Source organism: Sturnus vulgaris, chromosome 1 (assembly GCF_052056855.1).
Source record: "Sturnus vulgaris isolate bStuVul1 chromosome 1, bStuVul1.hap1, whole genome shotgun sequence".
Classification (NCBI taxonomy): Eukaryota; Metazoa; Chordata; class Aves; order Passeriformes; family Sturnidae; genus Sturnus; species Sturnus vulgaris.
The window spans coordinates 82,724,035-82,751,257 of record NC_142243.1 but is presented as its reverse complement, the minus strand read 5'-3'; the positions used below and the strand labels follow the sequence as shown (position 1 = coordinate 82,751,257).

The window sequence follows — 27,223 nt, the reverse complement described above, 5'->3', positions numbered from 1 at the left end:
TACATCTCAACTGCTACAAGGCTTTTGAAATTCTACTATATGACACTTAAAAGCAAACTGCAAAAATACAGCACATATGCAATCCCCATAACTTCACATTTATTTGAAAAGCTATACCAAAGGGCAAGGACAGGGCATTAGAAGTGCCTTTTTATATGAGACTGGTATGTCCTTAACATATTCATTCAGTATTTGCCTTAATCCTTCAGATGAGTGAGTTGCAATACCCTAGGAGGAGTGGCAGACACTGGAAAGAACAGAGTCAGGGTTCAAAATGTATAGGAGATCAGACTGGGAAATGGCACAGAATCAACTACCCTAACTCATAAGGGACACACTGTATTTGACAAGCCAAGTGCATAAACATAAAATGGGAAACAACTTATTAAAAAAGCAGTGTAGTGGAAAAGGAGAATGTTTCTACTTGAGTTATTTACAAGTCTTAGGAAGAAAAAAATCTATGCCTAAGATGCATTTACAAGATATTTACCATATACAGCAAAAGTCATGTCTTTTACATTATACTGATATAAGTGCTTACTGATGTTGCTCAGTTTGAGCATCATGCTCAGAGCAACAGAGATACTGACACACAAATAATGACAGTTTCTGTAAACATAACTGGGTTAGAATACATCCTTGTATAAAAACAAAGTAGCCCCAGTACAATTCTGCTGGTTCTTTGTTTCTGTCCTTACTTCTTCAGAAGTTCTCTTCTTACAGCCAAGATAATGTTTAACCTTTATGTTTATCTAACAGGGACAGAAGGCAAGTAAGGCTTACATAAAGAGGAATACAATATTTATTTGGCAATTGTAAAGAAACGGGACGATTCCAACATTTTCTCCTCATCTCTTCTGTGTACCCTTCATAATGAAAGGTGAGTTGTTGAGCTTCTGGGGAGAAGGAAGAGAAGAAAATGCCGTGTGATGGCTAAGACAAAATTGAGATAAAACCAAATTACGAGAGAACCACAGAAAGTAGGCCTGACTTCAAAAGTCTGCAAACCACTCTATGTGAGAAGAAATTGGTTATATTGCACTACATATTATTTCTAGCAAATATAAGAAAAATAACAAGTCAAACAAGCCAACTATTTCTACCAGTGAGATACATGACACCTACAAATGCTGTGCAACATTCCTCATTTCCCCTCCCCTTAAACAAAAAAAGAACCAACCAACCTTATAGAATATAGTGTCATTGTATAGAAAAAGGTATTAAACATTTTTCAGGCTAAGTGTGACACTTTTACCGAAGTTACAGCATTTTTATGGAAGTATTGAGTTTTGCTCCTGTAAGAAAAAACTTTACCAGCATGTTGGTTTTATCATGTATCAATGTAAATCAAACAAACCCGGCAAAATACATTACTTAGAAAGGTAGCTAACAATTTGGAAATAACTAGCCAGAAAGCAGGAATAAGGTCCCATAATATTAAAAAAAAAAAAAAAAAGTTGAAGCATCAAGAGGTTTTTGCAATGTAGACAAATCTTTCTGCAATCTGCATTAGGTTTGATAATTTATGTGTAAAGTGCCTTAAGAGAAAGCCCCACCACACATATTGCTGCCTGAGTTGTGGCAACACATTATAAAAAAAAAAAAAAGGAAAATTACAATCTGGTATTTGAACAGTACAGCGGCCACTGAAAAAGTACAGGTTTAGGGTGCAAATTAAACTCAATTTCCATTTGCTTTCTGCAAGTATGCACCCACTTCCTGAAGGACTGTAATATACTACGATATACTAAGAACATTTGGGGGAACCTTATTTGAAGCAGAATTGTTTGAGGTATGTTATCCAGCCATATATATCTTCCAACAGAAACTCATATGAATATATGAGCCGAAATGAACAGAACAGCAACCACTATGAAATACCAAGGCTGGAAATCTTTGAGAACTCCAGATGCCTTCAGATTATACTGACATAACTGAAGCAGCAAATATTTGCTTTCTGGAGCTTATTTGTATCTATTTATCTGTTAGACTATATTCTGCCCTCTGCCTTAATGTAGGTCCACAGGAAGTATTTTCTTCAGTCTGTATCCAGGTTGTGTATTTGTGTAGGGCCATGTGAGGAATGGATCCTGTCTGGATGACCAAACAAGACAAAGAGACTACGCAACAGAAACTGGAGCTGATGGTGCCGTGTTTTAGTACTGACTGGCCCACATGACTACCCTTGGCTTACATTACGTTTGTTCCTATCTATAACATCAGGGAAACGGATTAACAAGTGTAAAACAGGAACACTTCTGCTACAGCCTTGATCTTGTTGGAGTTCCTAATGGAAGAAGACCTCTTATTTCCTAATCCACTCATCTGCAAAGAAATCTCTTTGCAACACCCTGAAGGACAGGATTTTTGAGATACAGTGAAGCAGCATATCCTTGGTGTCTCAAAAGTGATCTGAATGCACAATCATACTGTGCCTGAGTCTCATTTCAGATAAATAAATCAATTTCTCATGCCTTAAGGTTGTTACTGCTGTGGATTGGTATTCTTGTCTGTTGTGGCAAGAGTCAGCTTCTTATTGTAGCCACAAGCAGCAATCAATGGCATCTCCAAAACAGCCAAGCCTTCAGATCGACAGGGAGCAATGACACAAGGGCTGTAAATGTCCTCACTTGTCTCACCACCCTAGGCTTCCTGCATATATTCAAGGGAAACAGTCATCATTAAGACTCAGTATACCTGACCAGCCCACAGTCATTTGTTTGGGAAGAGATAGATCAGGATATACATCTCAGGAAGTATTTCAAATCTTTCTCCATTGATCATGAAATTAGACTAAGCAGACTACATCAGAAATATTTAAGCACATGACTTGCAGATTGTCTTAAGCAAACCCAGCAGGCAAAACATATGCAAATCAGAGGTATGTAAAGCCTCTGCTATAATAAACAAAGCATGGTAATTAGATGAAAGGGGCAATTGTCTCATTTATACTTAGGGACAACACAAGAAGAATTTTTTTCATTGCTCTCAGTGACATATTAGGAATAATTTTGCACAAGTGCATTATGGAATTATGATGAGTTCAAAAGTGTTTTTTCTTCTTGGAAAAAAGCCAATAGTCACATTATGTGAAGTCTGTCAAGCTCTGAATGGTGCTAGTACAGAATACTGTTCTTCAGAACACACTGACCATTGTAATGCACACAAATGTCTATGAGCTAGGCTGATGCAAGTGTGAAATCAGTGTAGCTCAAAAGATGAATTCAGGTCTGGAAAAGCTATGACCTGAATCTGAAGCTGATCTGTCACATCAGCTGACCCAGTAATGGATGTTGTTGCCTACCAAACAGTAACACTCGCTTGGAAGTGGGCAGCTCTGGGAGTCCAGCAGTATCACCACAGCTGACTCTCATAAAAAGAATCCACAAAGAAGGGACTGGAGGAGGGAGGTGGTGAGGAAGAGGAATGTCCTGGGCTTAGAAAATAACCTCTGTGTGTCTGTTTGTAACCTTCTATCAGTGAAGGCTATTATTTCAGAAATATCCCAGTTAGCTAACTACCGAGCTTCAAGGGTGCTTCAATACTAACCCACGGTTTTCAACATCAGTTCCTAAAGTGCTTCAGTAAAGACGGCTGCCAGTTAAAAGCTTTGACCAAGAAGTGTCCTTTTTCTCTTGTAAATGTTACTGTTTCTTCTTAAGGAATTCCAAATCTTCATTGACATGATCATATGAGCGGCAGCAGATGAGACACGCTGTTCATGGTGCTGCACCTTCTTATTTTTCCCTCCTCTTAGGAGCAGAGGAGAACATGTTCTTTAGGAATAATAAAATAACCTTGGGAATAATAAAAAACCCCTTTCTTTCAACCTGCAAGGCCAGGAGAACCCCTTCAGGATTTATTTTCACAGCCCAAAGGATTACATCCAACACATTCAATGAATAATAATACAGTAAGGACCACACACCTACTGCAGTCTGTGTGGCTCTAGCAGCCATTAGTGCAGTAGGGGACTTAACACCATGACTGGTCAGGGAAGGCTCCTCCCAGAAATCAATAGCCTTGATTTGAGAAAATGATAAAACATAACAGGAGACTGAAAACAAGCTATGCAGAGCTTGCTGGTCTTCAGAGCATTAACTCTTTTCTTTCTGGCTTATTCTCTTCACTGACTCTCTGATGGCCATTTAAAAGGACTGTGGCTTAGTCCCTTCTCAGGCTGTCACTAGGGCTTGTTTTTTTTAGGCTTGCTATAAAAGAATAATTTTGCATTAATATTAATTTCACCTTAAGTTTGACCACCCAAGAAATGAAGGTGTGCTACAATTCCTGCGGCTATTTTAACACATCTACTGACTAGAGAAGCCCCAGATTTCAAAGAAATACCACTAGGATAGAAAGAAGTAAAACAGCTTTATAATGAGGAAAAGTAATTTAATAAGTGATCTTTACCAATGCTCCTTTAACAGCTGTCACCCATTTTTAAAAAAGGCAAGGCACCAGTACAGCAGTTCCTCAGAAACAGAACCAGATTAGGAAAAAAAAGGTGCTTCAGTGCTACCTTCCCTAAGGAAGGTTCAGCTTATTTTCAGTTTGAAATTTTAAACATAAAATAGTACTAAATTATTCCTTTAGAAATACAATCACAGGTCTTCTTACACAGACACATTTTACATGTGAGACAACAAGCATTCTGTATTTAAGTTATGGCAATGAAAAAAGTGAGGCTATGCTTGCTTTGACTAATCAGCAGTGCTCAACAAAGACGAAGGAGGACCAAAAACAAGTGCCACAAATCAGCATTTTCATTGAAGTACTTCTGTCTCTGATACTTGGAATGTACATGCAGCAGACGAAATACACAATGCACATTAATGCTGAAAAAATGCAAGTTTCAGAACAGTCACAGTTGGTAATTCACCCTCCAACTACCAGAAGTTTACCATTTCACTACATAACTCATCAGAAATCAGTGCCATCATTTACGAAACATCCTACTGTGATAGTGACTGACTGATATTAACTTTCAAAACCAAAACCACATAACAAAAAGGTAGGGCAGGAAATGAGTTTGTTCAGATAATTTTTTGGTACTTTCTATCTACATCTGTTTTGGTAAACCAAACTGTGTGTGGCAATTCTGTCAGGCACTAGAATTGGTCAGTTGTGCAGTTAAAACATCAAAATAGCTCTTAGAACATTTCTGGCAGATACCAACTAGCACTTGCTAAAACAATCCAAAGGAGTTTCAAAGTTGGCACAGACCAGAAATCCTTTCCTGCCTGCATACAGCCATTCAGCACAGTCCTTAAGGCAGTTACAAACTATTGATGCAGAGCTGTAGGGCCATGATGCCAAAAAAAAAATCATGTACACATTTATTAGAATAGACATTTATTAGAATAGGCATTATCTCTCACTGAAAATATCACAGATCTACCACATTTTTTCTCTGTAAGCTACTTTAGATCAGGTTTTTCTCTGCTAGATATGGGGATACATTTGGTACATCTTGCTCATATTTGATAACATGAAAACAGTTTTTCATATACAATTTTGAATAAAATGAAAAGGAACCATGCACCCAGCCTCAACATCTTACAGAAGTTCTTTCAATTTCAACACAATCAATAGACACATTTATAGTAGCATTCAGAAAAAGAAAAACCCACCCACAATGCAAACAAATGTAAAGTCTTTATGTGAATGTATAAAAGATATAAATGAAAGGTTGGGTGCAACAGTTTAAATTTCACTTAGGTTAAACAGTGTCTCTTAAAGCTGCCTTAAGGCAGAGGACTGTGAAGTGTCTAAAGCAATATCTATTTTTAGGGAAGGTACGCAAGAGCCAGAGAATTGCAAACCACCAAACACTCATCTCTGCTCTGTGCAAACTGTCAGGAAAACTAACAAAGGACATGCATGCCTGTCCTAATGTAAGCTGTAAAGGACATCGTATCACAAACCTTCTGCCCTTTCAAAAAGTCAACCTGCTTTTAGACAAACACAGATGTCCATAAAAAATCACCTGGATTTCTGAGAAGGCTTTCAACAAGGCTTCTCATCAAATGCTTTTATGGAGCCTGAGAAGCCATGAGAAATGAGAGGAATTACTCTGGTGAAGACAGAGACCAGTTGCAAGGAACAGCAGAATTTAATCAAGCATCACACGATTTCTTGCAAAAAGGCAGATGAAATGTGAAGAAATTCAAAGAGAAAAAAAAAAACAAAAAACTTTTAAAGTCACATGGGCTTTAAGCTGATCTTTACTACTACTACTACTACGACATTACCTTGAAGTCATTATATATCCATGACAACATCATCTCAGAGCTCAGTAGAGGTAAAAAAACCCCTATCACATGTTGGGATTTGTCATGAAAAAAAGGGAGGGACAACATATAATCCAAGGATGCCTCTGAATGCTGGATGCTATTTGTAATTCTGTCCCCCCAACAAAAAGAAGAACAGATATGGAAGAAAAGTGCAGAAAAGCACAATGAAGACATGAAAACTCAGAGAACCTCTATTTTGGGAAAAATTAAGCAGTCATAAACTGAAAAAAACAGGACAGGACAGAAGTTTATAAAGTCACAGCTTGCTGGAGAATACTAATAGAGAGTAATTGCTCAATATTTCTTCAAACAAGAAAAAAATGTAGGAAGAGCTTACAAACTATTACAGAGCAGTAAACAAACAGAAAACTGTTCACAAAGCACGTGGTTCAGCTGTGGATCTCTGTGCTACAGGATGCTGCCAACAGCAGAGGTTTGTAAGAACAAAAGCAATGAGACTAATTCATGGAAGGTCCACCTAGAACAGCTTGGGGGGATGGAGGGTAAGGTCCAACTGGAAGCTGCAGGGAAAGTACACCAGGAGAACCTTGCAAGCTTGTCTGCTTTAATGCAGGACATTACCCAAGGTCGTGTTTCTCCTGGCTGGATCCCTTCAGAGAGCAGCTGCTGGGCTAGATGGACACATACAATGCTTCTATTATATTACCCAAGGGCATGAGCTATGGTGAGCTCATCAAATTCTCTTTTCCCCTCTCTGCATTGTCTCCGCACAGAACAGCAAATCAAGTCCAGAATTCTGAACAACTGGAAACCTAAATCCAAGATATTTTAAGTACTATTTATAGTCTTTTCATTAAAATGAACTATTCTTGTTTGGAGACCTGATGAACTGGGAAGTAAGACAAAAAAAAAGTATCAGACTGCAGAATTATTTTTCATGGAAACAAAAGGCAGTCAAAACCCTATGTTTCCTTCAACTTCACCAGTAATTTAACTTTCTTTGCCTTCCTCTTCTCAAACGTAAACAGACAAAGTCAGATTCAAAACCCAAAAGATAGTAAACTTTATGTAAATTTTATGTAAATTTACAGGTGGAAGAAATGAAACATAAATCACACTAATCTACTGTGCCACAGCAATAGCCTCTCAATTAAAATTATTGAAGCACTGCCACTCTACACAGATACACAAAGTAGCACCAGCTATAGTAAAAGAAGCATTTTACTCCGCTTTGTTCTTGAACTAAGCTGCCATCAATTCCACATTGCTTCATTTCATGCTTAAAGGAAAGTCTGAGGAGATTTCATACCTGTGGAAGTTTAGAGGTATGAAATTGAACCGGAGCTGCACATCTGAATTGCTTTCTGTAATTTCTATGACACTGGTATCTGTCTCTAGAAGGAGAATAAAACCTGGCATCTTCCCTTTTTAAACTTTGCATTACTGTTTCTTCAGTGTCAGGCTATAATACGATAGTGTACCAGTGGATATGTTTTCGAACTATGTCAGATATATAATAAATCCTGATGGTCTGCTTAGAAGAATAATGCCTTAAATATGCAATCTTTTTTTCTGAAAATGGATTGTCTGCAAATTGTTTAGACATTGCTTAAACTGCTGCTGTGCTTAAGGAATGGTGTTCCCCAATTCAGTGTTCCCACCTAAACACTCCAAACCACACACTGCTCACTCCCCCATGACCCCTCCCCCTGTGGAGGGCTGAAGAGGAGAACTGGAGACAAAAAAGGTAAAGGTCACGGATTGAAATAAGAAAAATTTATGGGAAACAGCAACGAGAAAGAACAATAAACAGCAACAGCAACAATATCAGAGTGGCAGATGAATGATTCACATGCCATGCATAAATCCCTGACCACACCTGACCTTGCTGCCACACTACCTGACCTGGGAGGCACTCTTGCCCCTATCCCTGGAAAATGAGAGGTAGTAGAGAATAACCTCTGGATCCTGGCCATGCCCCTTTTGGCTACTGCAAAAATTAACCTTGTCCTGGCTGGAACCAGGACCACTGACACAAATTGAATAAATTATATACTCTCCACTAACATGATAAAAACATTTAACTAAGACAGGTCAATGACAAGTCAATAAGCTTCAGAATTATTAATTTCTATTCATATGGATATCAACTAATATTTATTGGCAATTATAACGATCAATTACTTGTGTTGATTTGAAGAGAAACCCCAGCAAGCTTACCTACTTTCAGTCAGCAGCACTGGTAATAATGAAGTTCTAAAAGTTACCTCTTGACCAACACAGTATTATCTCACTTTTCAAAGAAAGAACTCATTCTCAGAAAACACAAAACATGATAATCCTAGTGTAAGAAAAAGCCAGAACTATTCTGATATACTACTCTGTACTTTCATATAACTCAAATCAGAAGAAAGAATTTATTAAAAGCTATGAACAAGCAGTAACAAACTTAGAAAATATTTTCAGATCAAAATAATTCATTAGAGGAAAACAGACTTCTTAAAAAATTTCAGGCCAATTATAAAAAATATAGTAATAAATAACCATGCATTAAAAATAAAATACCTACCTGCCAGTGATGGCCCTCCAAAGCTGCGCACCTGCAATTGTAGGAATGTAAGATGAAACACAATGCACTAAATCACAAAGCATTTTTATTTTTATTCATAGAACATGTTCAGAAGTGGGACAAAATGACCAAGGAATTCTCTGTATCAGTCAAACAGGAAAGCTATGTTATCTTTATCTTACAGTAACCATTTTTAATTGCTTTCTGTAAATTAACATACAGTTTAAATCATAAATGGAAAAAGTCAGGAACTTCTATGGCTACATTTCCACATGGAAGCATGCCATGAAGATGATAAGCAACATAACTTTTACATCAACATACCCTTTATGTCTACATACTGAAACCTCTTTACATTCCTCATGAATCTGTAATAGTCTTGCCATCTAGTGGCTGGCTGGAAATGTGAAGCAGATGTGTTATACTGGAATTTTTTCTGTTTTTTGGGGTGGCACTTCATTGATTTCTATTTATTACCACAAGACTCCTGCAGTATTACTTTGAGAGCCTGGTTCTTCTTGAACTCTGTCTACAATGGTATCAAATAAAATAGCAAAATAAAGGAGTTTACTACAGTAAGTAATTATTCTATAAGCTAAGAAACAGAAATCTTCCTAGCCTCATCTCTAAAATGAACGGTTAAATAATCACACAAGAGTGGTACATCCTGGATTTGGTCACTACAAAAATATTATTTACAGGTATGAGTGAATTTACCTAAATTATTGCCTTCCAGCTAGCAAGGTATTCAGTGTTTGTGGTGATTTATACAGCATAGAGCTTAAAAAAATCAAATTCTGCTTAGCTTTATAAGTTGGCCTCTGGGCATGTAATACTCAAGCAGAAAATAGAATGGTAACCAAGACTCCCAGAAAAGGAAATGCCAGTAAATCATCCTTCAGAAAAGGTAGCAAATACCTGCTGTAATTTAGCAAGGAACAACTTGGCTTTAGCAGTCAGAAATGATGTGTTAGTACATCAAAGAGGAAAACCATGCTTCTCTAATGTCTATTTCCTACTTTTGTACTATGTTCAGATGGTTTTTCAAACTTCTGAAACTTCTGAAGTGGTCTCCCCTAGAATGAAAATTCAAGGGGCCTCTCCCTCATTTTGCATGGGATTTAACAACAAACAAAAAGCAAAATAAGAATCTTAAAAAAAACCCCACTTCCTGGCAATGAAAATTAAAACTTAGGACGAGTATTTTGTCAAAGAATTTTCCAAGATGGCAAAGAAGTATAGGACAGGAATGAAAAAAAAAATTCCAAAATACTAGACCAGCCAACAAACTCAAAATCCCTTTCAAAATTGGTTGTATTCATGTAAGACTTTTTATGCTCTGGAGACTAAATGCTTTACAAAGTGAAAAGAAAATACTATTCACTTCTTATTTCAATTGTGGTAAGATAGGTATTTTCTCTATCTATTTACAAATTTCAGATTTATATTGGATGTCCCAAAATTTCCAAAAATGACATGATTAATATTGGAAGAAGTATGAATGTTTAGGAAAACTCTGTATTTTAGAAAATAATGCATTTTCAGACATAGCAGTTAAGAAACAAGAATGACTGCCCACTCCTAACAATTACATTCATCTAAATGCTGAAACAAATCTCCTAATGCCCTTCCTATAAAATGTAGCAAAACTCAATTGAAATGTAAATAGACCATCACAGATCTACTATCACTCTCTAAAATTAGTTGATACTTCTACAATAATCATAATATTGAACTAGTTTTAGTAATGAATTAGCATGCTCCAAATTGCAGGTGTTTAAGCACAGAAGTCTAGCAGTACACTTACCTTTTAGCTTTGAGAATACCAAATCCTTCATTATCTGAAAAATTAACACTCCAAGTATTATAAGAGAAGTCAGATGATACACTCTCCAAGGGGTCAATGCAACAAACCTAGAATGTCAAGAAGAAATAAATGTTGAATACTTTAAAACTCATTGGAAGCATGCAAAAACTGACAGCTGCTACTAATACTGAAAATAAATAGGAAGAAATAGACTCATATTGTAATAATCAAATTCAGTTTCTCCCCACAACCTTTCCATGAGAAGTAAATACTGAGAGCTCCGAGCATGACATTTAAAGATACAAAGATTAAACATTGAATTTGTAGTAGATTTTTGTCCATGCTTTTATTTACAGACAGAGAAAATAAAGAAAACAAAATATTTTAATTATTGCACAGAAAATACTACTTATAAATTAACTGTGGCTTCATTAAAATTAGTTGTCTTGTCTAAATGCACAAAAAAAGGTTAAACATTTTCTTTTGTTTCCTACAGAACATACGTTTAAGCAAGATTTTCATACAAATAATTCTTTCAAAGATGAGATAAATTCATATCACAGAATAACACTAAAACTTGTCTTCATAACAAGCTTTCATGAATTCTTTTTAATTACATAATTTTTTAGAGCATGTCTAGTCAAGTCAAACAGACCTAGGCTCGGAAAGTATGAATTATAATCTCATGCACTGCTGACTTTGCTATCCAGGTGTGTTTGGAGATTAGCTCTTCTATCTGTTTTACTGGCAAATATCCTAACTCATTAAAAAAGGGTGTGAAGTAAAAAGAATTAAAATTCAACTAAATCAATAACTAAACTAAAGTATTTTAATAGCTGGTTTTGAGCACTTTAAATCAGAGATCTGAATAGAAATAGTGAACAAGTTAATTTTTCCAGGTAAAAGCAATTAACTTTAAAAAGCTGGGGTCAGCCAAAACTAGTAAGAAGCCACTGTCCAAGGCACTGGATCAAATGAGAATACCAACAGTAACAAAATCATACAAAGCTGGGATGTTTTCAAGAAATCTCTCAGATTTGAAAACAGGGCAGCTGGCTATCCAATGAGTTTCTGCTGCAGAGCTTTTCTGCAAGAAAGAGGGGGAAGGGCAGTGAAAATAGTAGAAAACACGGCCACTGCAGGAAGCCTAGAGGCAACCCTTTGAGCACACTTGGATTTTAGAAAGAAAATCTACTTCATAATATTTCTAACAAGCTCAGGACATACTGCTGTAGTAGCAAACTGCTCCAGTGTTCCTCGAAAACGTCAAAAAAAATACTGCATTAAAGAAAATATCCATGCCACTAATTTTCACATTGAACACAAACTCGTAATCACCCTGAGCAGACCAGTATATGAATTCCAATGCAAATACATAAGCTCACTCTGAAGGTTTTATCCAAATATAAAGGGTTTTTATATCTGTAGAGAATTTGAATTATAAGACTACTCTATGAAATAAATGTATAAAATCAGCACCTTTGTATAATTCAGCCAGCTCAAGAAAACCAACAGAGAAGTGTAGAGAAAAATGATTACAAGGCAACCTCTATCAAAACTGCCCAATCACAGCTCAATAAATCAAAACTTGTAACAGATTAACATCATGTTTTCCTACTATTTTTCTTGGTAATATAATTCAGCATTAAAAATCTTTGACTGTGTGTAAGTATTAAGTTCGAGATGTGATGCTGGATAAAAAAATCAAGTGAAGAATTTTTTATCCAGCTTCTAGGCAGCAGAAGTTTATAGCAAATGTAGACCTTCAAATTGTTTGGGCTTAGTACCTTGTCTACTCTATAGGGTCTTCATGGTGCTTGTGCATTAATGTTTATAGAATCACACAGAATGCCTTGACTTAGCAATTACCATTGGCCACTCTGTTGGTCTCAAATACACCCATCAATACCAAAATTGATATACAAGTGTGTGCATGTGTGTACATGCACACATCTTATTAGCTTTTCAAGGTAAGATTAGATGCTTACTAAGAAGGCTTAATGTATCTTTCAAAAAATGCACAGAACATGTTTGACCTACTTTATGCTCACAACTAAACCACACTGTTAGTTTCACTGCAATCACAGCTGTCACCTGCTGTTAAAAACAATTGCACTAATGCGGACCAGGATTAGCAAACAAGGATTAACAAGGTAGCATCCTCTCTGAAAGATGCCTCCAAGTCATGTCATTCCACCTTCTTGATGCTACAGTCTCCCTGCTCCAATGTTTGAGGAAAAAAACTAGCAATCTAGTTGAAGCAGCTAATGTAGTCACCAAACAAGGACTCTTCACTTTTTCGGAGAGCTTTGAATTGTTCTGATTTAACCTCCCATGCCTTAACATTACCAGCTTTTTATCTAGACTGTGATGTTTGCAAGAAAGACCATCCCTTGTGAATTCACTCATCTAGCTTGTGTCAGCCCTCAGGTGCCACAGCAGCACAGACTAGAAAAACTGTGAGCTGTATGTCAGATCTGCGTCCTTGAAACCCTTCCTGGTGAAAAGCTCATAGGTCCCCCTTGTACTTTTTTGGCATATATCTACCATAAGCTTATCAAACGGTTAGTTCAACATGCAGAGATCTGAAAACCACTTATTATGCTACCACCACTGTCAGGATTCAGAATTTTTCTTGGAATTATCAACATTGTGCATAGCAACAGAATAACAGTTTCTGTGGTACTTTTGCTTATTAATAAAAGTTAGGGCATTTTTCCCCTTCTTAAAAAAAAAAAATAGACTGTATTCTTAAGCATTTCTAACATGAAAAAAATTAAAGGCTCCAGAATGAAATCTTCATAGACTGCACTCCTCCTATTTTATAGAAAAACGCTATGTAAGTGAAGCTTACTGAACATACTCTCTTTTTTAAGCAATAAACAAAACAGACTGAAGTTCAAATTGTTTAATTTCTTCTACAAGTGGTGCGGAAATAAAAATCATTACTAGAGACATAAACAAGACTTGTTCCCCTCTTGAATTCTGCAGTATTTTGTGAATGTTTTTTTCTGGGGAACAGGGGGTTTAAGAAAGCAAAGGTTAAAGCAATGTACAGAATTATGAATTCTAGATAACTACTTCAGCAGTTAACAGGACAGCTTGCACAACAAGGGCACAAGAAATTCTGCTGTAGGCAGTGCAGTCATGAGACGCCCAGGACTGGGATACAGCCACCTGGGTTTGAGGCTGCAAGAAATGCCTGCCCCCTGCACTGATGGCAAGTGGCCTCACTGGGAAAGATGTCTTCTGGTCCAGAGCACTCAAGTGAAAGAGCTACTGGAGGTGCTAAGCAGGTGGCAGACCACTACAGAGTAGGCCTTTCAAAAAGCTTAACTGTGTAAGAACTCGAGCAATATGTTCCAACTGGAGCACATTTGAGCAAGCCACAGTAGCTGACTTGCAGCTGTCCTTCCAACCTCTATTCTTCTATGTTGGAAGAATGTAAATGTGATGGAGCTAAGCCTGCCACTCAACTCCACTGTGGAAGATTGAGAAACTGTTTTTGTAAAATGAAATAGGACCGATATCAATGGATAATTAAGCAGTAGCTGTCCACAAAGGTTGTGGACTTTCTAACCTTGATGGATGCGAAGTCAAAACCCTAAGCAATCTGATCTAAGTACTGATCTTATTTTGAGCTGCAAGAGACCTCATGAAGCTCCTACCAACCTGAATGGTATTTTCATTCTGTGACTATTTTAGGCTAGTAGAAGTGGTTGACAAGTATCTTTAGGTAAGATGCTGACCGTAGAACTTAGAGGCACAGCATTTTCTGTTGCTGGGCCTGGTCGTACTGAAGCTGTATGTGATGATGAAATTATTCTAAACTGCATAAGTAAGAATCAAAACTTGACAACTTCCACAATTAAAAGTGGAAATTCTTCAACTGCATGATGGTGAACCTAAAGATAGAAAAGTAGAGTAAGGCACCTTCTCCTTCTTTTCCCCAGTTCTTTATAGTATGGGATGGTCCTATGTCAATACTGTCAATTTGTTGTATCAAAAAGCAGGTATCTCACAGTGCACCAGAATTGTCCCAGAGCACCTGGGACAATTAACTGCACAAACTGGATTGTACAAGTTATTCAAGTGTTATGAGCCAGCTAAGAAATTTTGAAGGTTAACAATATCATACACTATTGCAGTCAGTAAACATAATAAAAACTTATGGGGCATGACAAAAGCTATTTTTAATTGTACCATGAGATACAGGGAGGGCACAGACCTTACAAATTGTTTCAAATGTTAAATAAATTAATTTGATTCTTTCATTTCAGCTGTTAAGGGTTTGGGTTTTTTACAACACATTCTAGAACTATGAATGAGTTGCACTTTGTAAACACAAAGCATAAGAAAACATTTATTCAAATATTAAATTATTTAGACTATCAGCATCCAGTGCTAGTTATTTCTGGAAAGCCTTAGCAGATATATTTTTAATAACCATCTATCCTTAGATGAATTCCAGAGATAATCACATAAATAAATGAAAGCTGTCAATAACACAGATGTGAGCATGGAGCTTTGCATTACCATCACTTTTTTTGACACATTTATTGGCTGCATGAGTGACTTGTGGACTTCAGTTCTGTGTTCCACAAACTCATATTTACATCTTAAAACCAGTGGCCAAACTCTTCAGAGTAATACTGTGGAGTTCTAAAGAGCACAGGTTAGTATATAATTGTTTCCTCATAAAATGTTTAGGCGAAAATTTACTGACACCTTTCAGCCAGAGCTTTCCATAGAACTGGTCTTCTTCCAATCAGACACTGATAAGCAAGCATGACCCTCCCCTGTAGAGAGAAAATATTTCTAGTGCATTTTGAGAATACTGAACTGCCAATTTCAAAGCTATGTGTACTTTGCTCTGACGGGGGACCACCAAACACTGTTTCAGACAAATATCTACAGTGAAGGCATTTGGATAAGGAAAAGATCTGTCAGTAACTCTTTCCTGGTGGTAACTGTTTCCTGCGTGGAGCTGAATGTAGACCGTTCTTCCACATTTACTACTGGAGTGATCAACACCTGTCTGGTTGCAATAAATTCTTATGACCGTCTCAAGCAAGAGTTCTGGGGAAGGAGAAGAGGGCTTGTTTTCTTCTAATTACAGCATGAAGTACATTGCCTGAATAACATTTTTGAAATGCATGGTAAAGGCAGTATTAGAAAGCTTGTGCCCTTAGTGATCACTGGGTCAATCATTTTGTTTGCCCTCCTGTTAATCAAGAAGGAAAAACATATATTCAACTCTATTTTATTTACAGGCAATATAACGCTTAGACTCTCCTGACTGAAAGACCATCCCAAAGCAGTTTTGTCAAACCTGGTTTTGTTGTCTATGAAATTTACAACTTTTATGTGAATCGCTCTTCTATATAAATTATTTTCATACTAAGCCTCTGTAAATATCAAAATGCTGTAGCTACAAATATGGAAATGCAAGTCTCGAGTATTCAAAACATTGGAAATCAGAACTCAATAATCCAGTATTTTTCCTATTATTCCTTTAGTACACCTTGGTGTTGTGGTATAACACCAGCTGGCAATTAAGGTGCTTACTTTTCTCCTGCCCTGATGAGATGGGAAGGAAAACAGAAAGAAGTAAAAGCCAGGGCTTAACACCTTGTTAATTGAAATAAATTAATAAGAGCAACAATAATAATAAACGAAATGTGATCCAACAAAAAGAGAGAGGGATAAAATCCAAGGAAGATCAGTGATGCACAATACCACTGCTGATCACCTGCTGACCAGTGCTCAGCCCAACCTGATCAGTGATGGGCAGCTCCTGGCCAGCTCCTCCCAGGTTGTGTGCTGAGCACGACACACTGCATGGTCATGAGAGGTTTGGAAAATCCCTTTGGCCAGCTTGGGTCAGCTGTCCTGGCTGTGCTCCTTCCTGGCTTCTTGTGCACCTGCTTGCTGGCAGAGCATGGAAAACTGGAAAGTCCTTGACTTAGGGTAAACACTGCTCAGCAACAACCGAAACATCAGTTTGTTATCAACTTTGTTCTCTGACTGAATCCAAAATACAGCACTGCAACGCTGTACCAGGAAGAAAAAGAATTCCATCCCAGCCAAAACCAAGACACCTGGTCTGAGCCAAAGTACTTAGATAACTGTTCAGGAATTATAGTGCAAACATCCCTTCTCAATTCCTACAAAAAGTGTAGATTTTCACTTAAGGCAGAGTAAGTTATGCAGTTACTTTATATACTTTAGTTACACTAAAAGTTATAATTCTTTTAGTAGAATCTCTTTATAGAATAGAGTTTGGTACAATATTATTTTATTTATATGATATTTAACTATCAACCTGTACATCTGAAAAACAAACAAAAACTGGTACAACAGATTTTGTGTTGAAGAGAGGGAATTACATGTAAAAACACATCTGTATATGTGCTGTCAAAAATTTTAGAAGGAACAAAGACTTAAATTCTAAAAAACCTCCCCAGCCTTCCAAAAAGCATAATTTGTTGAATAAAATAATTTCAAAAGCATTTACTCCACATCTTATGTTAATTAAAATTTAAAATATGCACACCAGTGTCCTGGGTGCCTGGCATCTTGAACTTAGAAAGCTGTATGTCTGTTTAGCTGAAAACCTGTGAAATGTTGTAATAGAATGCTTCTTAAAAACATATACATTAAAAATGTTTTAGACCACATCTAATTGAGTGGAGAAAAGCCCTCCATAAAGACATTAATTAGAAAGAAGCACCATTTTCACTTCAAGTTTTTCTTTAAGTAAGAGTTCCATCCAAAAACTTAGGAATTTGAGATATTTCAGAGTGAAATGAAGCACTGAAAAGCAGTTGATTTGTAACTATGTGCCAGCTAGCAAAGAGTCTTCCATTGGATAGCACCCAGAAATCTAAAAATTCTATCACTATGTACATAAAAATAAGCAAACAATTAAAAAAAACCACCTCAAGCAGAAAAGGCATGCCTATTATTCTAAAACTTTCACCACTTAAAAAAAATTCTTTCTTTGTTAAGACAAAGAAAACTCAGCCATCAGCCTTTTATTCAAAGAGCTTATTTGTCAGGTTGCAATTGAAAAGATTAGGATCGTATTTATTCAGCCAGAAAGCACAGACCAAATCAGTTTTTCTTTAGAAAACCTTCAAGAACTTAGCAGGAAAAAAAAAATTGAATAATAAATAAACCTCTTGTCCTAAGAACCAGACTCCCAGAAATTTAAATTACTGTTACTTTGACAGCCATCTGTAGAAGGGGTAGTTCTCTGGAAGGTCTGTGAACAGCTTTCAGGGCAAAAGCAAAGATGGCTGGACAATGTTAACTTAACAAATAGGATAGGAATTTAAATAGTGCATTTTCTCTGCCCCAACTCAAGAAATCAGGTCTTAAACTAAAAAATAAGTCTAAATAAAACCAAAAATAGTATAAGTCTCTAATAAAAAAAACACTAGAAAAATCGTTCCAATGCTGTGCATTTAATCACCAAAGACAAATGTCCTTATAAACAGGAACATGTGGAAGTATATTGGTGGTCTGGGAAATAAGATTAAGTTAATAATTTCGCATTGCAAAATTATCTCACACTGTTTGCAAGGAAATCTATTGAGGAATGCAGCAGTTAGAATCACGTTTCAATATTTGTGCTTTTGGATCAGATTTACTGCAACCTGTTGCATTCAAACACATAAAAAACAATTGAGAAGACGTTTTAAATGACCTAAACTACATACCTTCTGAGTCTACCGTGACATCGAATTCTACTGGTGCATCAGTGAAAGCAGGGGATGGTATTTCCATGGAAGTTAAAATTATTTTGATTGAAACACATAACATCAAATAACCTTGCCTGCTTTGTTTTTGCAGACAAATGCCCAGATGACCTTAATTAACCTGTGCTCTGGCAAAGTACAGAAGAAATCTTAATCCCATTTTCTCATACAGTAGCAGTAGTTTGAGCAGTAGCACCTCTACCGTGCTGCCCTAAATCTCCTTTTCTTTAATGCTCTCATTAGTCCTGTAACATCTACCATGGAGCATAGCATAGCCCCCTAAAACGTCCATTGTTCTCAAAATTCTACTTACAATTTGAAAGGTCTCATTATTTTGAAGCAATACACAAAGAAATTATAATTTCTCTCTTGAAACAACTGCTTTAGACACAGCATATGTACATTTCAGCAAGACAGAATAAACACAAGCCATGCGGCAATTCATTTCTGTTCTCCTTTGTTCTGCATTTCCATCTTCTATAAAGTTCTCATCCCAGATTTGATCCAAAATTGTTTAGTAATGCTTGCTTTTCCTCAATTACCCCACTTGATTTCTTTCCTGACTGATCCTGATTTCATTTTATTGGTTGAAAAATGCTGTCAACTGTCCAGGTTTTTATGTAACACAGTCTGGCTCTTAAACAACGTCAATTTTCATTCCTGTAAACTAATCTCTCAGCCAAAAGTATGCAAACTGTCACTAAAAAGCTGTTAATGGCTTTTAATTATTTTTGCTAGCTAAATCAAATTAATGTAACTTTCTGTTCCACTTTTCTACTTCCAAAGCCTTCAAAAGTTTTCATAATTTGTATTGGAAAAGTGAACATAAACCTAAAACTGCCTGGGTGAAAACAAGTAGACTCTAAAATTTTATCACAACTTGTGCTGAGGTCGGAAGTTTAGCTTTACTTGAGGAAGAGTATTTTTGAAATATCACCCTCTAGGAAGCAAAAAACAACAAATCACAAACATTTTTTAATCTTGAAGAAGTATCAGCAACTTGCTGCACTATAGCTAGGTGTAATAAAATAAATCTCAATACCAATAAATTACAAAGACTTCACAAAAGGCAGCAAATTAAGTAAGATAGAACTATCAGATTAGAAAAAACAAACTAGCAACCACCTAAGAAACCCATTCACATGAATGCACAGTGAATTTCAAAACTGTCCATGCCAGAATTTTCTTCTCTTTTCTGATAATGAATGTATTATCGTTACAACCTACTCTACCATTCCTACTTGAGTGATCAGAGACATAAATTCTTATTAGAATTTAAGGCAGAAGTATTCACTTGTGTGCTATCCTGATACTTTGGATTTCAGGAAAGTAATCCTAAAACAACTATGAATATAGCTCTAAGATTTCCTGTAACAAAGACAGCCAAACACCAAAATTTCCCACATTCAAAACCATATTTAGCATGTGGATGCTATAAGGAAAATGTGTATGTGTTCTCCTGACTTGGAAAATATTACAAATTTAATTAAGTGATCTGAAGACCAACATACTACAAACTGACCTCAGAATATCAATACCTTGCCTTACTTCAACTCACTTAACTTTCATGTATTTTTCTTTATGTTTTGATTTCAAAGATTTCTTTTATTCCAATTCTCACTTAATTTGACATTTTGTCACCAAGAATGTCCTGCCTGAGTAGTTCCTCTAGACCACATTTCCAGTGATAGCCACAGTCAGAGCCAAAAGTGAAAAAAATGTACAGTCCACAAATATATAAAACAGGGCTGCTGCATGTCTTAAAGGTCAGTTTCTTTCTTGTAACAAAGAATAAAAATGCAAGCATACGTTGTGCATGCACACTTCTCTCTAAATGGGCAGAAATCTTGCTTAATAGGCAAGCTGTCCATCGAGGTATAGTAGTGGTAGCATTTACAAGTTGTACGCAAATACATGAAAGAAATGCTTAGCTTAATATTGCTTTCTTACATTGAAAAAATAAATTAATTAATGAAAAGTACTTTGAAATCTCTTCACGGTATACTTTATCATTGCCAAGCAGAGATTTCAAGTAAAAGACACTTCAAGAACAAATATTAAACTGAACTGGATACTTTAAAACAAAACAAACACTTCAATAACAACTCCTAAAACAAATTGGATACTTAAAAACAAAACACACCAAGTCTCTAAGCTCTGGATGTGTGTTTTGTAACTAACATTTAAAGAGCAATTAGATTTCTGTCTAGAAAATACACAATCTTTACTTAATGCAATGCACACAGACAATTCAGATATAAGCAATATTGTTTTCTCTCTTGATTGTTTCTCTCAGACAATGGAAATATTCACTTGGTCTGAGACCAAAGAAACAAACAAACAATATGGGTGTGAAAAGACTATTTTTAAGACCAAATTAGGCCTGTACACCTTTCTAAATCTAGGACTGATACTTGCATTTTACAGAGTTGGTCAGTTACTTTGTTGAGCCAGTACAATGACATCATGTAACATTGGTAAGAACAGAGCTGCAGTAACATGCAAATATACCTTCTGGGGTCAGAAGGTATATTAAAATCCTCAAAGAAATATGTGCATTTGGGCTGGTGAAGAGAACAGCAAACAGGGTAATGCAATAAATTACTTCCACAAAGAGACGGGAAAAGAGAAGAGATGTATTACATCTTAGTCTTTCTGCTACCTCCCTTCACAAAAAATCCTAGGGAAATCAGGAAATTGGGCAATTGGTCAACAGATGCAACTGGGGTATATAGGGATGACCTTGCAGACATAAATATACTTAGGTTTGAAACATTTATCTGCAGATAGAAGACATATATTTGAAATAGTTATCTGCAAACTACAAAACACATGGAACAATACAGAATTACAGAAAACAAACTCGTCCCTCTGACCTTGTAGAAATTTAATATTACAGATTGGGAGAACAAAAAGCTGCCACTATCCCCTCTATTCCATACACACAAAGAATAACAATTAGGATAGAATACTAGCTTAAAAAAATCTAGGACTGAATGTTAATATTTGGCTAAGATTAAACCTAAGACTGAAAGTTATCAGTCAACAGCCTAACACTTAGAACACCTGGAGTGAATTTCTGGCACCCACCAGAACAGAGTTTCTCTGTTCTTGGGCCAATCACCCACTTTTTCAGTACAAAGGCTGTAAAACAGGGGGGAAAAAAACCCTTGTTTTCCTGTGTTATTTTGACTTCAGTCTGCAAACTATATACAGCACAAAAATATAAATCATATTTCAGATGGTTAGGTGCAAAATAATATATATATAATCCTTGTTCATTTTAAGGATTTTCAGTCAGGTTCATTTGGGGCAAGAGGCTTAAAGCTGTTCATGGTGAAAAAATAATGGATGTGGTAACTGAAAAATTCTTTTTTGGTAGTAGTCAGATTTGTCTACTTTTATTACTCTCTTGTTAAAAGTCTACAATTATTTAAATATTAAAATATTGATATTAAAAAATCAAAGAAATCAGAATGAAATTAAGTTAGGAAATTTTTTGTACTTACAAGAACAATACTTTAGTAGTAACCGTCAGAAATGCACTTATATGGAGTACAATGGCTAAGAGACTTTTAACACAAAAGAGGCTACAATGGAATATATTAAAAAAAAAAAATCCTGTGACACCAGAGAAACAGTTCATTTTCAGCAGCTCCTACTGCAACAGTTTACACACTAAGTATTTTGATGGGTACCTATGTGTGTATACATATATATATATATATATATATATATATATATATATATATATATCTGTGAGGAAAACAGTCCCAACAAAAATAAATGGAAGGAAGGACCTGGTGTTGCTTTTCCAAAATTCAAAAAAGTGTAAAATGAAACCTCACCTCCCCTTTCTCTCTCTTCCACCAGCGCTGTTGCTGCTATAGTGGGAGAAGCCTCCCATTCAGCAATACAGACCTCTCAACTCCGAGATATCCTGATTAGAGACTGCATGCACTGGGAGTCCCCCTATGGGGCAGGGATACTTGTAGGCATACGACAAAGAAAGAAGAGGCACATGAAACAGCAACTAGGAAATATTCCTTCTACCTACAGGCTCCAGCCAGCACAAAGCCCTGTTAGGAAAGACTTCACAGGCAGCAGGGGTGGACACTTGTTCCCAGTCCTGAAGCAGTAGGACTGTCTGAGTCACCACAAACCAGGCTGACCAGCTGGATCTCAAACAAGAAAAGGAGAAGCAGCTAACACACTGTGCTGCAAACACTCATAGTCCCAACACCAAACCAAGGAAACGTGACCTTAGATTTAAATCACTGTTTAATTTTCAAAGTGTCAGATTTCATAGGTTTGTTAATGAGATCTTTCCTGATGCTTTCAAACCACAGAAGTTTACTGGTCATCATTCCTGCTTCTACATATTTCTTAATTCGTCTACACCTCTTAAAACACCCTGGCACTAGGATAGTGCCTTCTGAGATAAAATACCACCAAGTTAAATTGAGCAATCTGTGCCCTGACTTTTGCTGTTCCAACTCATCTTGAAAGTAACAAAGTGACCTATAAATTTTGACAAAATAACTACAAATATTGCTCACATAACAAGTTGCCAGTGAGACTACCAAAGGAGACTTCCTACAGGCATTGAATAATGCAGGCATTTTATACTTTGCTTTTGATCAAATCTCGCAAAATAATAGCCAATAATAGGCTGTGCAGCAGCTGCTACTCCTTGAGACATGGAAATGTATTCTGCTAGATGCTGAAAATTTTATCAGAGCCACGTTGAAAAGAAATATAAAGTATTATGACTCTTCCAAAGGGCTGAAAGAACAGGTGACCTCTGAAGTATGCAGAAAATGAGAGCAAAACCGTGTAACTTTTCTCAATGAAAGGATTTACCATGGATACATAAGAGCAAGATGGATAATAAAAATCAACCTATATTAGACGTCACATACACCACTCTGCTCCTGGGATCAAAGGATAAAATGATTTTGAAAATATTTGCAGAGATTTTCTTGTGCCGCACAAAGCTCTAGAAAGTTTTCTTTCTATGACTTGGATTTCATGTTTCAACATCACACTGTTAGGGTTATAGAGAACCAAGAAGAGTTTGCTATTAATCCATTGCACTGCTTGTTTACCTCTTGCTCGCTTAAGAGGAAAGGAGGCAGTTCTAGCCACAGGAAATGAAACACTATTCAGTCAGAAGAGCCTCTGCAGTATTATTAGACTGTGCACAAATTTATCAATCGCTCTACATGGTCAAGCAGGCATACAACACCATTTTAGATCAGAAAGCAAAAAAACATAGGCATTAGCAAAACCTAAGATCATGGGAAAGCCCTGAAGAAGTTTCACATAGAAGGACAACTTTATTCCTACAGAAATTAATAGAAGAGACATGACAAACACAACAATAAACACATCCCTATGTTAATCTCTGAGGTTTATTCAACTAAAGTGTCTCCAACTACAAAAAGCTTAGTCCAAAAAGAGAACTGGTGCACTGCAGTAACATTCCGGCTGTGCCCACTTCACAAAGACTCCACTAAGTAGGCCACCAATTCGGAAAAGCACATAAACCCAAAGTGAACTCTAAAGTACTGGACCAGGGCATCAGCACAGCACTACCGATAGGCTCGGGACCTGATTTCAGCAGGTTTCAAAATTCTGCACAGAAATGCGGGCCCGAGGCTCATTTCGGCTGTGATAAATGCGAGTTCTCGGCGGGGTGTCGTGCAGCCGCCCCGCTCAGCTTCCATCTGAGATCCCTCATCACCATCACGCATCCTGCTGTGGGCTATGGGGGCAGACCGTGTGTGTGTGCGGGCTGGGGCGGACACCGCCGGTGAAAGGAGCCGGCCAAGCAGATGCGCTGGGTGCGAGGGCCATGGGCAGCCCCGGAGCGGCGGCGGGGGCAGGGAATGCCATGAATGCGCAGGTGAAGCGAAAAGCGGGACCTTCCTCGGCTGGGGGAGCGGGAGCTTCCCGCGAGGGGCGGTCGGGAGAGCAGGGCAGGGGGCAAACGCTGCCGCCGGGCGCCGAGGGCAGCGCGGCGCGGGGGGAGGAGACCCCGGTTCGGGCGGGGCGGCGGGGCCGGGCGGGGGCTTTCCCATCCCGGGGGGCGGTCCCGACCCCGGACCCGGCGCCCACCCTGGCTCGGCTGGCTCACCAGAAGAGCAGGTTGGCGCAGACGAAGCCGCCCAGGCTGCGGAGGGGCCGCTCCCAGCTTAGCGCCGCCGCGATGCAGCAGCTCACGGCCAGCCCCGTCTCTCCCAGCACCGCCGCCGCCCCGGCCCCGCCTGACACCTCCGTCGGCTCCGTCTCCTCGGGCTCCGCCGCACCTCGCTCCTGCGGGGCCTCCGGTTCGCGGGGCTGCGCGGGGACCGCCGCGCTCGCCATGGCTCGGTGCGGCCGCCGGGCTGCGGCTCAGCCGGGCGGAGCTGGAGCTGGGGCTGGGGCTGGGGCTGGGGCTGGGGCCGGGCCGGGCCGGGGCGGCAGAGGCGGGCCCGGGGCGGAGCGCGGCGCTGCCCCCGCGTTACCCCGTGCCCGCCTCCGCGCAGGTGCGGCGGGGGCGGCGCCCGGCGGGCGGGGCCGGGGCCGGGGAGGCCGCGATGGCGGGCGGGGGAGGCGCCGGGAGCGGGCGGGCCCGAGGCTGCCGGCCCTGGCGGGAGTTTCCTCGGGCTGCAGGAGGGAGCGGCAGGAGCACTCCGGTTCCCTGCTGGGGGAATGCTGGGCAACCCGGTTGGTTTCTAGATTTGGGAAGGTGGAGCTCACCGAAAGGTGAGACTGGTCCGTCATCTCCTCCTCGCGTGTGTGTGCCACAGCCAAGCAGAGTTGGAGCGTGTCCAGAGGAGGGGCACCAAGTTGATAAACAAGAGAACTGGAGCACCTCCCCTGCGGCGACAGGCTAAGGAGATCGGGGCTGTTCAGCTTGGATAAGAGGAGATTGTGTGCAGACCTCATAGCAACTTGCCTGTAACTGTAGGGAGCCTACAGGGAAGCTGGAGAGGGACTCTTATCGGGAACTGCAGTGATAGCGCAAGGGATAATGGATTCAAATGGAAAGAGGAGAAATTTAGGTTAGACATTAAAAAGAAATTCTTCACTGTGAAGGTGGTTAGGCACTGGGAGCGGTTGCCCAGGGATGTTGTGGATTCCCCATCCCTGGCAGCACTCAAAACCTTGAGCAGCTTGGTCTAGTGGGAGGTATCCCTTCCCATGGCAAGAGAGGTGAGATTAAATGATCTTTAAGGTCTATTCCAAGTCCTTGACATTCTGTGATTCCATAGTTCCATAATAACAGTCCCCAAAATCCTCAAAAAACCAAATGGAACTAAGTTGCTATTGTCATAATGCTGGGAGCTTGTCAGACCACAAAGGAGTCTATGGCTTACATCTGTATCCTAAATATCCAATAAAAATACTTTAAAACCTGTACTGTGCTATCCTGTCACCTGCACTATTACCTATCTGGCCAGCCCCAAGCTCCAGATGGAAGCGTAGCACTATGTTTGAGCTGATGATGTGCATAATAGCTGATGTGACTGCTGGGAATCTGAATTCTGGGGAGCATGCCTGGTGAGAATTGTCACTTGAGCATCTGTTGCTGAATAAGAAGAGCCAAAAATTGGAATCATTGAAGGTGTTTCACAGGATAGTGTGTGTAAAAGAAATTAATTTTTACTGCAAGAGCAAGAATAATAATTTTTGATTGGAAATTGACATCTGTTTCAAGTTTAAGTTACCCTCTTAGAATGTTTTTTTAATGGGAAAATGAGTCACACTCACTTGAAGGTCAACATGTCTTTTTTTTTTTCTCTGAGGTAAAAGAAGACAAAACAAAATTACAGCATTCAGTTGTAACATTGGCTGTGGATTGCAAGTCTACTATGTGTTTTCACCAAAAGCCTTGGGAAGGAGTTACTCTATTTTTCTTATTCCATATGCTGTCTCTAGCACCTGAGAGGAAATATACAGAATGTTATTCTACATAGTCAAATAACATTTTTCTAAAGCACATTTTAGTTTTATGATAATCAGTTATATTTCTGTGGTCTTATGTCTAAGAACCCGGAGGTATTCAAACAGACCTACCTGAATAATAAGCCCAGCTAAAATGTGATTAAATATTGTCTCTGAAAGTCTGAGAGCAAAAGGAAAGAGACAGACTCCTTTAATAACCTGAAACATACATGGAAAAGAAAGGGAAGTAGTCTCAGCAAGACTGGAGAAATACTTTGTTCTCTTGCTTCAGTTTTGTGCTGATGAATAAAGATTTGTCCTAAAATGACTTGGTCAAAACAGGGTGTTCTCCATGTGCTGGAAAGCAAGCAGTCTCCTGTGTGTGCAAGCAGCTGCTCACAGTTACTGAGCACTCCTCCTGCTGTCACTTGGACATCTCATGCTTTCCTAGGCTGAGTAGTAGTTGTTTGCTTCCCTGGTTTTGAGAGAGGGAGCAGAGGGAGTCCTAACAGGAAATCTTTACAGTCCACAGGAGTAAAAACAGCCTTTTTGCAAGGAAAAGAAGGTAGAGAGATGGGCACAAAAGAGAGAGTTTCTCCTATACTCACCCTTTTTTCAGGTCAATGCAGGATGCCAAGCTGCTGCTCTAGTGAACACTGCCCATAACTTGCAAAAACCATCCCCAGCTTAGCCAGCGGTAATTTACTTTCCCTTGCTAGCATTCAGTTATTTCAGTAATGTGGGCAGTTCTATCCGGCATCCAAATCTAGCTAACTCCAGACAGTTAATAGGTAAGCCTGGGAAGCAGTCAGATGTTTCTCATGCATTTTTAAAGTGACCATGGGATAATTAGACTCAGAAAGCACACTGGGGTTAAAATGTTAAAAATTGGATT

At 38.6% G+C, this 27,223-nt stretch overlaps 1 protein-coding gene across 1 annotated transcript in view; it reads right to left on the bottom strand.

The window, feature by feature from the left end:
• The window catches only part of RETREG1 (reticulophagy regulator 1), a 60,561-nt gene extending 35,750 nt beyond the window's left edge, over positions 1 to 24,811 (bottom strand). Inside the window, exons 1-3 of the mRNA XM_014893085.2 lie at positions 24,536 to 24,811; positions 10,634 to 10,740; positions 8,827 to 8,857 (exon numbers count right to left, since the gene is read on the bottom strand). Of these exons, the coding sequence (XP_014748571.2) occupies positions 8,827 to 8,857; positions 10,634 to 10,740; positions 24,536 to 24,765 (368 nt within the window). The 5' untranslated portion in view covers positions 24,766 to 24,811. The remainder of the gene's footprint in view (positions 1 to 8,826; positions 8,858 to 10,633; positions 10,741 to 24,535) is intronic.
• Positions 24,812 to 27,223: the final 2,412 nt, after the last annotated feature.